This window comes from Andrographis paniculata, unplaced genomic scaffold, assembly GCF_009805555.1.
Source record: "Andrographis paniculata isolate CXL003 unplaced genomic scaffold, ASM980555v1 Contig64END, whole genome shotgun sequence".
Classification (NCBI taxonomy): domain Eukaryota; kingdom Viridiplantae; phylum Streptophyta; class Magnoliopsida; order Lamiales; family Acanthaceae; genus Andrographis; species Andrographis paniculata.
Genome location: NW_026137600.1, coordinates 1,805,096 through 1,819,101, shown reverse-complemented (window position 1 = coordinate 1,819,101; position 14,006 = coordinate 1,805,096). Strand labels below are relative to the sequence as shown.

General features: G+C 35.1%; 2 protein-coding genes across 3 annotated transcripts; one reads left to right on the top strand and one right to left on the bottom strand.

Moving 5' to 3' along the window:
* The first annotated feature begins 1,920 nt into the window (after window positions 1-1,920).
* On the top strand, window positions 1,921-9,932 carry LOC127261683 (putative 1-phosphatidylinositol-3-phosphate 5-kinase FAB1C). Of its 2 annotated transcripts, XM_051289981.1 has the most exons (12): window positions 1,922-2,125; window positions 2,999-3,370; window positions 3,663-4,439; window positions 5,261-5,414; window positions 5,506-5,850; window positions 6,040-6,714; window positions 6,802-7,133; window positions 7,243-7,369; window positions 7,479-7,643; window positions 7,756-9,096; window positions 9,169-9,438; window positions 9,512-9,932. In XM_051289981.1, exons 2-12 carry the CDS (start codon window positions 3,072-3,074, stop codon window positions 9,761-9,763), a joined length of 4,737 nt encoding a protein of 1,578 aa, XP_051145938.1. In that variant the 5' UTR covers window positions 1,922-2,125; window positions 2,999-3,071; the 3' UTR covers window positions 9,764-9,932. The 2 variants fall into 2 exon arrangements, with proteins under 2 accessions (XP_051145937.1, XP_051145938.1); XM_051289980.1 differs by having other exon boundaries at window positions 1,921-3,370.
* Window positions 9,933-10,552: 620 nt separating this feature from the next.
* LOC127261623 (uncharacterized protein At1g66480-like) lies at window positions 10,553-13,693 on the bottom strand. Its single transcript, XM_051289902.1, has 2 exons — window positions 12,979-13,693; window positions 10,553-10,766 (listed from the first exon to the last, which is right to left on the bottom strand). The coding sequence occupies exons 1-2, from the start codon at window positions 13,570-13,572 to the stop codon at window positions 10,677-10,679; spliced, it is 684 nt and encodes a 227-aa protein (XP_051145859.1). The 5' UTR covers window positions 13,573-13,693; the 3' UTR covers window positions 10,553-10,676.
* Window positions 13,694-14,006: the final 313 nt, after the last annotated feature.

Genomic DNA, 14,006 nt, shown 5'->3' with positions numbered 1-14,006 from the left:
GGGAGTAGGAGTTCCCTTCCTCCCTTGGCCGAGTCTTTACAGCTTTCTTAGATTAGATTACTGTTTTCGTTTACAGCTTTGTAGTTCTAGTCTTTCCCTGCTTTCATAGTAAATAATGAAATATCTTCAGTTATTCATCCTCATTTCTTCCACATTTTTTACATACTTATATAAAGTTTGAATTTAAAGAATTTCACTTCACTGGTTTAGGGCATGAGAAGAATTGATTATCTAAGCCTTGTTATGCGCCAGAAGCGGTCTCAAGGTAGTTCAATGTAGTTAAGTACGCGAGAGCCTTGTCGACCTGCTTAACTATTGTCCTGAATTCAATTTTGATTAAAAAGAGGTAACAGAAGGGTAAAGCCACTAATGAGGCAGAAGTTGGGATAATTAACGGGACATAGGCGGTGGTCTATTAGGTCGCAGAGATTCTTAGTGACAGTAGGGTTTCGTTCTTATAATATCATGATTCTGGGTGTCATTGAAGTCTTGTTGTAAATCCCAAGGTCAAGATTCCAGTGTTGTGAGTTCTTTATATTTCAGTTTATATAATTACACCATCCCCTTCTAACCATTTCCGTACTATACATATAGTTCCGATAACACATTTACATCGCTCGCTCATTTCATCCAGGGAAATATATCCATTTAGTAACGCACAAATCAGACACAACACCTCTCATTCACTCTCTGTCGCTCATCTATATACATATACATATATATATATATAATGTGCCGCTCGCTCATGTCCCGTTCACTCGGTCTCCGCTATTCATCAATGTCCCGCTCATCTGGTCCCCACTTCCGCTCATGTCCCGATCATCTGGCTACCGCTGGCACTTCATATTCCGCCCTCGCTTCGCTCGCCCCCGCTCATCTTTTTTTTTACCGCTTTATTTACTGTTTTCAATAGATTAAAATTTTGAATCCGCTGCAAGCGGATCCCCTCATGCATTTTCGTCGCTTTCTTAAGATTTTTATCTGTGAAATTCATGACTTAAAATCCTTCTGTTCGACCTGGAAACTCAGGGTCTACAACCACAAAATTACTATATCTGATCGCTTTTATATAAACTTCCACTCACTGATTTTTTAATATAAATTCCCTGTGGATTTGTGATAAACATAGCAAACTCACACATTTCGAGTTATCAATAAAAATATTTTTAATATTAAGTACAATAACGCAAAAAAGTAAATGTAAACTTATTAGGAAATATTATTTTGTTTCTCTTGTTCTAATTGAAAATATTTGGTTTTATGGATATTATACTCTAAAGTATTTAATTTTATTACAGTACAAATAGTTTTTTAATATTAAAATAATTTTTAATTTTTATATAAATATATTTATATTAATTAATAAAATATTATTATTATTTTTTAATCTATTATAAAATTGGACGGAAATAAAATATAAAATATCATATCAAAATATTATTTAAAATAACTTAAATAAAAATTCAAAATACAACTAAAATTAAAATTAATTTAAAATAAAACATTAAATTTAAATTTTTTGTTTAAATAGTATTTTTAATGTGTTATTTAGAAAAATAATTTGTATTATTATTAAACATGGCGAAAATTGTATTTAACATAATAGTAAGAAAAATCAAATCCTAATAATGTGTTTGGTTGAAATTCTAAATTTGAATTTGAATTTTAAATATTAAAATATTAAATTATTATTCAATAAAATATACATAGATTTTGATTAGTGATATTTTATATCTAAAATTGTAGTATTTTATTATAATAAAAAATAAAAATTCAATTTCATAATTTTTAAAATTATATAAAAAATTTAATAAAATTTAATAAAAACTCAACCAAACACAACCTAAAATAAAATGTATGCAAAGAGTCTAAAAAGTTGGGTTGGCTACAGAACTCATGTGGAGAATTACGTAATGCAATAATGGCGGTATATATCTGAATATTTTAATGTAGCTGTAGAGAGAAAGTGAAGAAGGCTGGTTAGGGGTAGAGAGAGAAACAGAATCATAGAGAGAGGGAGAGAGGGCTGCTGTTCTTGGTGAAGAAGCAAGGCAGGCAGCGAAAATCAAATTTGAACATGGAGACGCGAGCCATCGCCATTTCTGCAGCAGCAGGAGCTAGAAAAGTGACCTTCTCCATCATCTTCCTTTTCCTGCTTCTTATTCTTCTGCTCTTCATCCTTTAATTCCCCTGCTCCGATTAGGTTTCTTTTCCACCTGACGGAGATTTCTAAACACACGTAGATGAAACTTGCTCACATCTTTTTATCCATTGAATCTAATTTACCTAATAATTGCATTGAATTGCTGAGTTCTAGAACTTTCCGGATTGTACTGAGTTGGTGGATGTGCTTTTGCTTTTTTACTGTTTGATCGGGGACAGCTAATTTGATTTAGGGTTTCTGGTTTTTTTGTTGGTCTGAGCTCTGGATCTTGAGTAGCTTTTGATTAAATGATCAGTTTAGGAATCGAATTGTTGATGATGATGATTCTAGGATAGGTTAAACTCTATTTCGAGAGTTTGGGGATTCATAATACCCTTTAGATTTGCTGTTGTTGTATTATTGCATTTTCTCTTGTATAGTTATACAGCCTGAGGTGTATATTTTCGAATTTTCCTTCCCCTTGTATGAATCTAGGGGCAGCTTTGATGTTGTTTCCTTTGCTGGTAAAATCCACTTTGATTTTATAGAGGATTTAAAGGAAAAAAAAAAGAAAAAAAAAAGGATAAAGAGCCCACTGTTTTTGTTGTGGGTTTTGATAGTTTCAGCTTAAATCAGTCTTTCGAAATTGAGAATTGTTCTTTGTTGGAAATTGGAATAGAAGAAGAGGGAAGAGCAGCAGCTATATTTCCGGCTTTAATGTATTGTGGTATTTTTCTTGTCTGCGGGAATGCACGATAGTTCTTTGCTGCAGGCATTGAGATCTTGTTTGTCTTGGGGAAATTTCGATTCATCTTCTCCATTCTTTCGATTTGAGATGGTGGATGGCAATTGCAGTGTGTGTTGCAGTTGCAAGAAGAGCCTATTAAAATATTGTCTCAAATATGAGTGTCAAAGCTGCGGAAAGCTGATGTGTGGGAGCTGTATTCAAGGACTTGCGCAGTTTGTTGGAGTTGAATCCGCTTTAATGGAGACTAACATGGCGGCTACTAGCATTAAATCGTGCAATCTCTGTTTTGAACTCAGTCCATTGAGTAAAAGTGGTAAGGTTCATCCCTCGGATTCGCCAAGACAATTATCTGAGTCACCATCACCAAATATTAGTGGTGAGAGATTTGGTGCTCATTCTCAGCATGAATGTACCAGAAATAGTGATGTATCGGTATCGAACCCTTCTTCTCCGCCATCTGTACATTGTTCGCCAACCAGGTAATGTGTTCACACCACTCTCCTACAAAATTTGCTTTATTTGGTTACAATAGATTTTCATTTCCTTTGAAATGTTCAGAATTATTTCGTTTAAATGTGAGATCTTTATAGTAGATTTTCTTTGCCACTTTCCAATCTGGATTTATGGAAAGTTATTGTTGATAAGCTTATTATTAATGACTGAGATTTTGTGCATCTGTAGTACCCTGTTTAAATCACTTATTGGGACTACCTGAGCCACATCGTACATAAAATTTGATAGTAACGCGATGATAATTTTTTTCTAATGCAGGAGCAGTAGAGATGAGGAAGAGGATGCCTCCGGTCACTTCTTCATTGCACAAGGCGAATGCCTTAACAGTTCTTTTGATGTAGATTCATGTAGTGCTAGTGCTGACCATGAATTCTGTAGTAGTTTCATGTCTGTAGGGTCAAGCCTGTCGAACAGCCCCTCTAGGCTCGATGAATCCATTAGAGCTGGGCATTATGTACAGGTAAAGGAAGTGGGAACCGAACGGTCTCAAAATGATAGTCCCTGTGACCAAGAGCAAGCTGTTTTAGAAAGGCCTGCTAAAGAGACTTGCAGTGCAGATAATACTAACAACTGGTCCGAACATCAACATAAGCATGGAAACTTCCCGAAACTATTGGATTTCGAAAGGAATGGTCTTATTTGGTTACCCCCTCCACCAAGTGATGTGCACAATGAAGTGGAGAAGAGCATATTCACCTATGATGACGAAGATGATGAAATTGGGGATTCTAGCCTCATGTTTTGCCCTTCTTCTCTTGATAATGTATTCTTATCCAAACAAGAGCACTTCAATTCCCGGGAAGTATGGAAAACTATGGTAGAGGGACATTTTAGAGCTCTTGTTTCGCAGCTTTTTGAAGGGCACGGCTTAATTGCTGCTGAAGGTAACTGCACCGAAAACTGGCTTGACATAATAACAGCTTTGGCATGGCAAGCTGTAAATTACATAAAGCCGGATAGAAGCAAAGGCAGCAGCATGGATCCATGTGACTATTTAAAAATCAAATGTGTAGCTTCAGGACAATCTAGCGAGAGGTAAATTCCTGCCAATTTACGACTTTTCACCTCCACACACTCTAATAACCTCATTGAGAATAGTTCTTAGTCATCGGCAAAGGCAGCACTCTGTGGTTGTTGTGTATCCTCAATGACTTTCTTGACAAAATTTTACCCAACTAGGACTTAAGGAACCTTGTTAAACTCAGGATGACTAGAACAGAAATTGTCGTCACTAAATACTTGGGATAATTGTTGAATTGTTTATGAATAGTATATTGTTAGTCTATACTGGTTTTCTCTATGCATGAATTTTTGAAGCAATTTATTGAGTCTAAATGCGAATTTTCTTTAATCAATCATTCCATACATGTAGACATAGCTTTAAACAATGGCATTTTTGTATTTCTATTTGTGGTTTTTCTCAAATTATACTTCACTTTGTGAACATAACCTTTTGTTTTACAAAATTTGTACATGTTTTTCCTTGAGCAATGGTATATTTCTGGTCGTATTACCAGTATCATTATTGCTCATGCTATTTGCCTCTTTCTCTAAACGCTACGGTTGGTAGTTGAAGAACTTCTCCTAATTTTAGCAGCATATGATACTAAATTTACAAAAAGAAGAATGAAAAATAAAAAATCAAGTTTCCATTATAGTCCAAATACAAAACATAGTGATGTTGCACTATACAGAGTTATCATTTGTGAAATAGTACAGACAATTTTTTACTTCGATAATATTCTAATATGCATGTTACCACAAAATAGGATTTTCGTTGTTTGTCAGTGTATGATCATTAGTTCTTCATTCCAAAGTTGTAACTAAGAGTGCAAGTTTATTGTTTCTCTGTGCAGCTCATTTATCAAAGGAATTGTTTGTACAAAGAACATAAAACATAAGCGCATGACGTCGCAATACAAAAATGCTCGGCTGCTTCTATTAGGAGGAGCCCTCGAGCACCAAAGAGTTTCCAATAAGCTGTCATCTTTCGAAACATTACTTCAACAGGTTCATCCTGATTCTTGTATTTCATCTCTTGTAATTTCCCATAATCGTGACATTAATGTCTCACGGTTTATGGATATGCTTTGTGAATCAGGAAAATGATCATCTTAAGACTATTGTTTCAAAGATAGAGGCTCATCGTCCGAATGTTCTGCTCGTGGAAAAAAGCGTATCCTCATTTGCTTTGGAGCTTCTCTTAGAAAAAGAGATCTCTTTAGTTTTAAATGTTAAGAGACCACTTTTGGAAAGAATAGCTCAATGTAGTGGTGCTACTATAGCTCTTTCGACCGATCACATATCCACGACTAGGTTGGGGTACTGCGAGCTCTTTCACCTCGAGAAATTTTCCGAAGAGCATGAACCGGTTAATCAGTTCAATAAAAAGCCATCGAAAACCTTGATGTTCTTCGAGGGGTGTCCTCGGCGCCTTGGTTGTACGGTAGTACCTCTACCTACGTCTATAGAAATATATGTTATATGCATATCGTATTTTATAAGGCCTATGTCTTAATTTCTTATCTCTTTTTCAACTTATACTCTCATATGTGTTTAATTAATATTGTTTCTGATGTATGCAGTCATTCTGAACTAATGTAGGATTTAATTCCATTCGTTGCTTGTTTTGTAGATTGTATTGCGAGGCTGTAATCGCGAAGAACTTAAGAAGGTCAAACATGTAGCTCAATATGCTGTCTTCGCTGCATATCACTTGTTGCTAGAGACCTCTTTTCTGGCAGACGAGGGTGCTAGTCTTCCAATGCCAGCTGCAAAATTTCCGTTTGTCTTTACAGAGAAGATGGTCCCCGAAAAGTCCATCACCATAATCCCCAATTCTGAAGTAATTTCCCATTGCAAGGAAGAAATTCAAATATCTGATATTGAGATTATACCAACTGATCGTAGTTTGGAGCTCGGATTGCAGGAATCTCTGTCTGAGCCTGGCGACGATAATTATGATCATGTTACTTTGACTGATAAGTTCAGATACAGAGATGTCCTGTCTGAGGCTTGTGATGAAAATTTGGCATCGGATTTGATGCTTGATGAAATGAAGAAAACTTGTGCAAGCATCGAAACGGAGATACGGGCTGAATTAGATACGAATACCGTAAAGTTTGATAATCCTGAATCCCCCAGTGAATCCATGCCGTCTAACGACAGTCGTCAGAGCATATTAGTTTCTTTCACCAGCCACCATATGGTGAATGGAACTTCATGTGAACGATCCCGCCTCCTTCGGTTGAAGTTTTACGGCACTTCCGATAAACCACTAGGAAGATACCTCCGTGATCTGTTTGATCGGGTAAGTTTGTCATCGTAATCCCATATCCGAATAGCTTTCTTGTTTCTCAATATACTTAAATCTAATTGAAATTATTCGTATTGCCAGTCGTTCTTGTGTCTATCCTGCAAGGAATCAGCTGAAGCCCACGTCTTATGTTATACTCATCAGCATGGAAATCTTACGATTAATGTTCGGCACCTGCCTACTGTTAAGCTTCCTGGGGAACATGACGGCAAAATATGGATGTGGCACAGATGCCTCCGATGTGCACATGTTGAAGGAGTTCCACCAGCCACTCAGAGAGTGGTTATGTCGAATGCTGCCTGGGGGCTTTCTTTCGGTAAGTTTCTTGAACTGGGCTTTTCAAATCAAGCGACAGGAAACCGTGTTGCAAGCTGCGGTCATTCGTTGCAGAGGGACTGCCTTAGATTTTACGGGTGCGCAACAATTAGTCGAATCAATTCAGAAATTATGTTCTTGTTTTGCTATGTGACTTTCAAGACTAACTGAACCTTGATTGTAATCATGTTATTTACTGTTCGACAGGTTCGGCAGTATGGTTGCTCTCTTTCGGTATTCTCCAATTAGCGTCTTGTCTGTTCATTTGCCCCCTTCTGTTCTCGAATCAAGCGGTCCTCAAGAACAAAGATGGATAGCGAAAGAAGCACTTGAGGTTCTTGCAATTGCAAACTTTTAAAGGCCTTTCGAATTCTTTTTAAAGGGAATATATCTTACTTAGTTAATATCCGCCGTTATTCCATTTCTTGTTTCTTGTCTTTCAGGTTTTGCGCCAAGCCAAAGCCTTATACGATGAAATATCAGGGATGCTCGAGAAATTCAAACTGAAGACTGTAACTTCTAAGGACGATTTTTCTGATTCGACCAAATTGCACAATCATGTCTTGGAGCTAATTGATACACTTTCTGAAAAATGGAGATATTACAAAGTAAGTTCTGTCGTATTTCTAGCTTGTTATCATTTGATATTTTGAATTCTATGCAACTTTTTGTCGAACTTGTGAAAACCGGGATGGTCTGATTTTTGTCTCTCTTCGTTAGGATTTGCTTCATTCAGCTGATGAAGAGAGCCAAGAACAGGACCATGCTGCTCTCGACATCTTTGAAATAAATCATCTGCGACATTCACTTCTAATGGATTCTCAAGTTTGGGAACGGCGCCTATATTCACTTGGCTCGCTCATTAAACGAACTTCTCTTCCAAACGCTACTGATTTGAAAGATTCTGATGCTCGAGGAGACATCGGTAGCGTAGTAAGGAATGAGCCTGGTTTTCAAGAACAGTGTTCGCCGCCTCGACACAGAAATAACGACGGAGAATATGAAATTCCCGAGAATGATGGAAATGTTGGATCTTTATGTCGGCATTCTTCAGCTGCATCAATCCTTCCGGAACATATCGATTCTGCGTGGTCTGGCGCTGATCAGGCACCACCCGAAGCTGACCGGCGTGATGGGCAAGAAATCGATGCCAGAAGACACAGTCCAACTTTTCGAAAATTAAGGGCGCCGGCTAGAGTTTATTCTTTCGATTCTGCTCAGACGCTTCAAGAGAGAATAACGAGAGGACTACCTCCTGGAAGCTATCGGAACATGCTCCGGGATCCTCTTTCGAATCTACATCGATCTTGCTCCCAATTTTCGACTTATGATGCCGACAAGTTGATCGGTTCTTCGGGTTCTTCCTTAATTTCCTCTACGCCTCTTGTTCCGGAAGGTGCGAGGTTGATCGTTTCGCAAAATGGCCAAGACGATATCGCTCTTATCGTCTACGATAACGAGCCGACCAGCGTAATCGCATATGCCCTTTGTTCGAGAGAGTACGACGACTGGGTCTCAGATACGCCGAATGGGCTCGAAAGAGGATCGAGCGTCGGGTTTCCCGACAAGATGAATTCACTAGCTTCTGATCTTTCAGCTTTCACATCATTCGGTTCGTTGGATTTAAGCCACGTCAACTTCGGAAGTTATAGCTCAGAAGATACTTTCCCGACGAAAAGTTTCCTTGCTGCAGAGCAAGGCAACACCCCTCATCTCCGGGTCTCTTTCGACGACGAATCGTCTTGCGGCGGCGGCGGAAAGACGAAGTTCTCGGTCACTTGTTACTTTGCGAAGCAATTCGATGATCTCCAGAAGCGATGTTGCCCGAGCGTAATGGAATTTATACATTCCTTGAGCCGATGCAAGAGGTGGATTGCTCAAGGCGGGAAAAGCAACGTCTATTTTGCGAAATCTTTCGACGATCGGTTCATAATTAAACAGCTGACAAAGACGGAATTGGATTCGTTCGAAGAATTCGCTCCGGAATACTTCAAGTATTTGACAGAGGCTCTTAGCTCCGGCAGTCCGACGTGCCTCGCCAAAATCCTCGGCGTATATCAGGTACAAATTCGAAATTCTAATCAATTCCGTTCTTGCGGCGTCGATTTAACGTTTTGCTGGCGTATTTATTAGGTTAATGTGAAAAGCATGAAAAGTGGGGGGAAGGAAGTGAGGATGGATTTAATGGTTATGGAGAATCTCTTCTTCAAGAGAAGTATATCGAAAGTTTACGATCTGAAAGGCTCGGCGCGATCCCGTTACAATTCAGACACAACGGGGGCGAACAAAGTTCTGCTCGACGCAAATCTCTTACAAACACTGCAAAAAAATCCAATCTTTCTCGGGAGCAAAGCGAAACGAAGGCTCGAGAGGGCCATATGGAACGATACGTCGTTCTTAGCAGTAAGCCAAATCATTACATTCTTTGTCGATAAATCAATATCTGTTGTAATAATTCGATCGTTGCGTCAATCAGGCGGTGGATGTAATGGATTACTCGTTGCTGGTGGGCGAGGATGTTGAGAGGAAGGAATTGGTGGTCGGGATTATCGATTACATGCGACAGTATACGTGGGACAAACAGCTCGAGACGTGGGTGAAGGCGTCGGGGATTCTCGGAGGGCCGAAGAACGCGTCGCCGACGATCGTTTCGCCGAAACAGTACAAGAAAAGGTTCAGGAAGGCGATGACAGCATACTTTCTTACAGTCCCAGATCAGTTGGATTAATGGAAAAAATGTAATGAAGATGTATGTTTGTTTATGTTTTGTTATGAAAATTTGTTGGTCTAAAAGATATGAAGAAATAAAATAAGGATGTAAAAGAATATATAGATAGAGTGGTAAGTGTAACGACTCGGAAGAATCTTTAGGTGGTGGTATTGGTAGTTACTACGTTGTCTGTATGTCGTTTCTGTCACTCTCTTTTTTTTTTTTTTTTTTTTAATGATTAAGTATTTTAATTTTATTTTAAATTTTTAAATTTATTTTTTTTTAAATTTTAATTAACTTTTATATTATAGATTAATTATTTTTATTAATATATTATTAGTTATTTACTAATTATATTTATTTTAAATTTTCGTATCTACATTAACCAATACATCCAATGTGGGACGGATGTAGTACTATTTTAATTTATCAACAAAGAATGATAGCTAGAATATTCATGCGTATCGTATCGTACCGTACAAATATACTAAATCTAAAAAATATTTTTATTTAAAAGTTTATTCAAAATATAAAATTAAATTATTTCTAATATATAAAACAATACAAATATACTCTTATTATTAACGAATTCAATCAAGTTGTCTATAAGGTGAGTTTGAGTTCTATTCGTTTATAACAATAATAATTTTCAAACTAAAATTCAATTCATTTATCTCTATAAATGAATTTAATAATTTTTTATTTTTTATTTTTTTTTGATGTGAAGTATAAAAAAATATGTAGAGAAGATAAAAAAAAAAAATTGTATACAGTGTATTAAGGAAAAAATAAATAAAAATATCAAACTCTAGGTAATGATTTTTTATTTTTAATTTGAAGTCGTGGGTCTTTATTATAAACTACAAAAGGTAGAAAAATAAAATATTAAGTGATAGTAATTCCTAAATAAGTAATTAATAAAATAATAAATTTAATTTAGAGCAAGGGGGATGTGATCTCCAAATTCTGTTTCTCCCTCGCCTTCATTTATGGGCAACGGTAAGAATCCGACACGCTTCTTCTGCAAATAATCAATACACTCACTCAGTCTTAGCCACAGCAAACACGCGCACACATATATATATATATATATATATATACTCCCTCCGTCAAATAAAGAAATATTTATTTACTTTTTGTACATAATTTTAGAAATATTAGTATTATATTGAAATATAATAGGAATAAAGTAAAAATGACTAAAATAACTTTATGAGTATTGTATGATATAAAAGTAATGACATTTGTGTAATATATTATAAGTTGTAAGAATATTTGTAATATTAGGTAGATAGTACAATTATTTAAAAAAGAAAATGAATAATACTTTGTTACGTGGGGAATGGAGTATATAATTGAAATTTTTGAAAAATTATAAATAAAATTAAATATTTGATAAATATATATTTGATATAGTATTTTTTTAAAAGTTAATATTAATGAATAGTATTCCATTCGTTTTATTCATCTTATTCTTTTATTGGTTAATATAAATATCTATTCTTTTGAATATTATGTATAAATTAAGGGTATGTTTGTTTGGGGGTTTGGATTTTGAGTTGGGATTTGAATAGTAAAAATTTTGAATTTGAATAGTTGTATTATGTGATATAAAACAGGTGTTAATGTGATGTTTTGAATGTAAAATTGATTTTTAATATAATATAAAAAATAAAAAATTGATGTTTGAATTGATTTTTTTTTTGGGAAAAAAATTAGATGAATAGCGTAAATCCAATCCAATTTCCCAAACAAACAAACCCTAAAAGTATTTTAATATTAATTTGTTATTAACTTTATTATAATAAAAAAAAAATTGAATGAGCCATAAAAATAGTATCAAAATTACTTTTAATTAATTTGAATTAAAAAAATATATAGTAATTACTTTTATAAAAGAATTGCTTTTTAAATGGGGATGAAAATAGTAAAAGATTTATTTGCCTTTTACACAATTACTCCCTCCGTCACACAAAATATGAAATTATTACTATAAATACGGAAATTTAGGTAGAGTATAATTAGTAAGTAATTAAAAAGTGTATTAGTAAAAATAATTATAGATTAAGATTAAGATAAGTAAATAGTTTAATTAAAATTAAAAAATTATAAAAATCTAAAATTTAAAATGCGATTAAAGTGCATAATTATATTTCCAAAATTAAAAAGGATAAGTTATGTGAGACAGACGAAAATAGAAAATATGAACAAATTAGGTGGGACGGAAGAAGTATTATTAATGGATCCAAATATTTTGTATTCAATCTATTTTAATTAAAAAAATTACAGTACTAATCATAAAAAAATTAATTTTATCTTTATAAAAATAATAAAAAATGTAATATTAAAGTATTATATTACTTAATTTTTGTGTACAAAAATTTTGAGCATATTTTTTGTATCCAAAGTTAGTAATTTTATACAAAATTAGTTCAATTTCAAATCAATTTATGCAAAATCCATAATTTGTCTACAATTTTATTCGCTAATATTATTGTATATGCACGATCGATGTACAAGCGACTCATTTTTGTTATCAAAATCATCAGGATTTGTTCGCTTCATATTTTGTTTAAGCATTAGGATCCTCTATAAATATTATTAAAAAAAATATAATATATACAGATTAACACAATACATATTATATATACTTTATATATTCATAAAAATTAATAATTTAATAAAACATGTTAGTTATTTTTTATATTATCAATACAAATTTTCATAACTAACAAAAAAAAAAAAAACATTATGAAAAAATACAAAATAAACAAACCCTTGATGTGATAGGGTGCTTGATTTAGGTTGAAAGCAAAATTTTGAATAAAAAACACATTTTAAATAAAAATAGTTTTGAATATATATATATATATATATATTTATTTTGAAAAATAGAGAGGATATAAAAATAAATTAGGGTTTGTTAATTTTGAGTTTTGGTTTGAAAGAGAAATTATTTTTTCGGATAAAAAATTGTGTAAATAATATAAAAATAATTAAAATACCTGATATATTAATTTTTTTGAAAAAATATATTAAATATTTTTGCTAAAAAGGAACACCCTTAGAAAACACATGTAAAAAGAGTATAATTCATTTAAGGTAAATACATTTAAAATAATACTGTATATATATATATATATTTTTAAGTAACAACTATCAACTATCAACCACTAAAATTTCTAAATAAATAATTAAGTTAAAAGAGAAAATTAGTTGAGAGAGGAATTGACCTTTATGGCAGCTCCTTGTGGTAGTTTAATTATATCTCCGCCACCGCCCGCCGCCGCCGAATGGATTCCGTTTCCGTTAGCCATGTAAAGTCCGACGATTTTCTCCGCCGCCTCCGCTCCGTCTCTGCTCTCAGCCATCAGCCTCTCCAACTCCGCCTTGGGCAGCCTTATCCTCACTCTCACGCCGCCTTTCTTCTGCTCCTCCGCCGCCGTCTTCGGCGGCGGCGGCGGGTTCAAAATGGACAAGTCGGAGGCGGACCGGCGGGCGAGGAGGAGACTCTCGAGCCGGTCCTTGGCGGTCATTTGGATAGTGGACCGGACCCTGCGCGGCTTGTCGTCGGCGGCGGCTGGCAACTGGGGCAAGTCGACGAGGAAATAGAGGCGGCTGGGCCTGAGGTCGTGGAGCGGGTCGAGCGGCTTGGCTCGCAAGCCGTAATGCTTGACGGCTTCGGAGTCGAGGAGGACGTGACCCGGGTGGTTGAGGAGAACCGAACCGGCCCGAACCGGAGTCTTGAGTTTGAAGGTCTCCCCGGTGATCTTCATCACTTTTGCAGTGCTCTTCATCTTCATTCTCACTCCTAAACTATTCCCCATTTTGATAATAAATGAAATTGGAGAATTGGGGTTGGAGTTTGTTAGGGGTTGTGATATATATATATATATATTTTTTTTTCTGTGTAATTAATTAATCAATCAAGGAAATGGGCCCGAATATTTTTCAAAATTTGAAAATTGGGGTCATCCATCCTTCTTCTTCTTCTTTCTTTCTTACTTTCTTTCTTTCTTTCTTTCTTTTCTTTTCTTTTTTTTTTTTTTTTTTTTTTTTTTTACACTAGGCGAAATATGTATCATAAATTACGGGGTTTGTCCAACCCTTACGTCACAGGTCCATCTCTTACTGGACGGGTCATCCATCCTTATCTAATACTCTCATGGTGAGGAGAATTATATGTTAGTTAAGAAATAATGATGTTTTTATACCGGTGCCTCAATTTAGTACTGTGCTGATCAGTACATTTGGCCGCTCG

Coding starts and splice junctions, on each gene's coding strand:
- LOC127261683 (XM_051289980.1), top strand. CDS start 2,892: ATGCACGATAGTTCTTTGCTGCAGGCATTGAGATCTTGTTTGTCTTGG. Junction 4,440..5,260: donor TCAGGACAATCTAGCGAGAG/GTAAATTCCTGC, acceptor TTCTCTGTGCAG/CTCATTTATCAAAGGAATTG. Junction 5,415..5,505: donor TCGAAACATTACTTCAACAG/GTTCATCCTGAT, acceptor TTTGTGAATCAG/GAAAATGATCATCTTAAGAC.
- LOC127261623 (XM_051289902.1), bottom strand. CDS start 13,572: ATGGGGAATAGTTTAGGAGTGAGAATGAAGATGAAGAGCACTGCAAAA. Junction 10,767..12,978: donor CACAAGGAGCTGCCATAAAG/GTCAATTCCTCT, acceptor GATTATTTGCAG/AAGAAGCGTGTCGGATTCTT.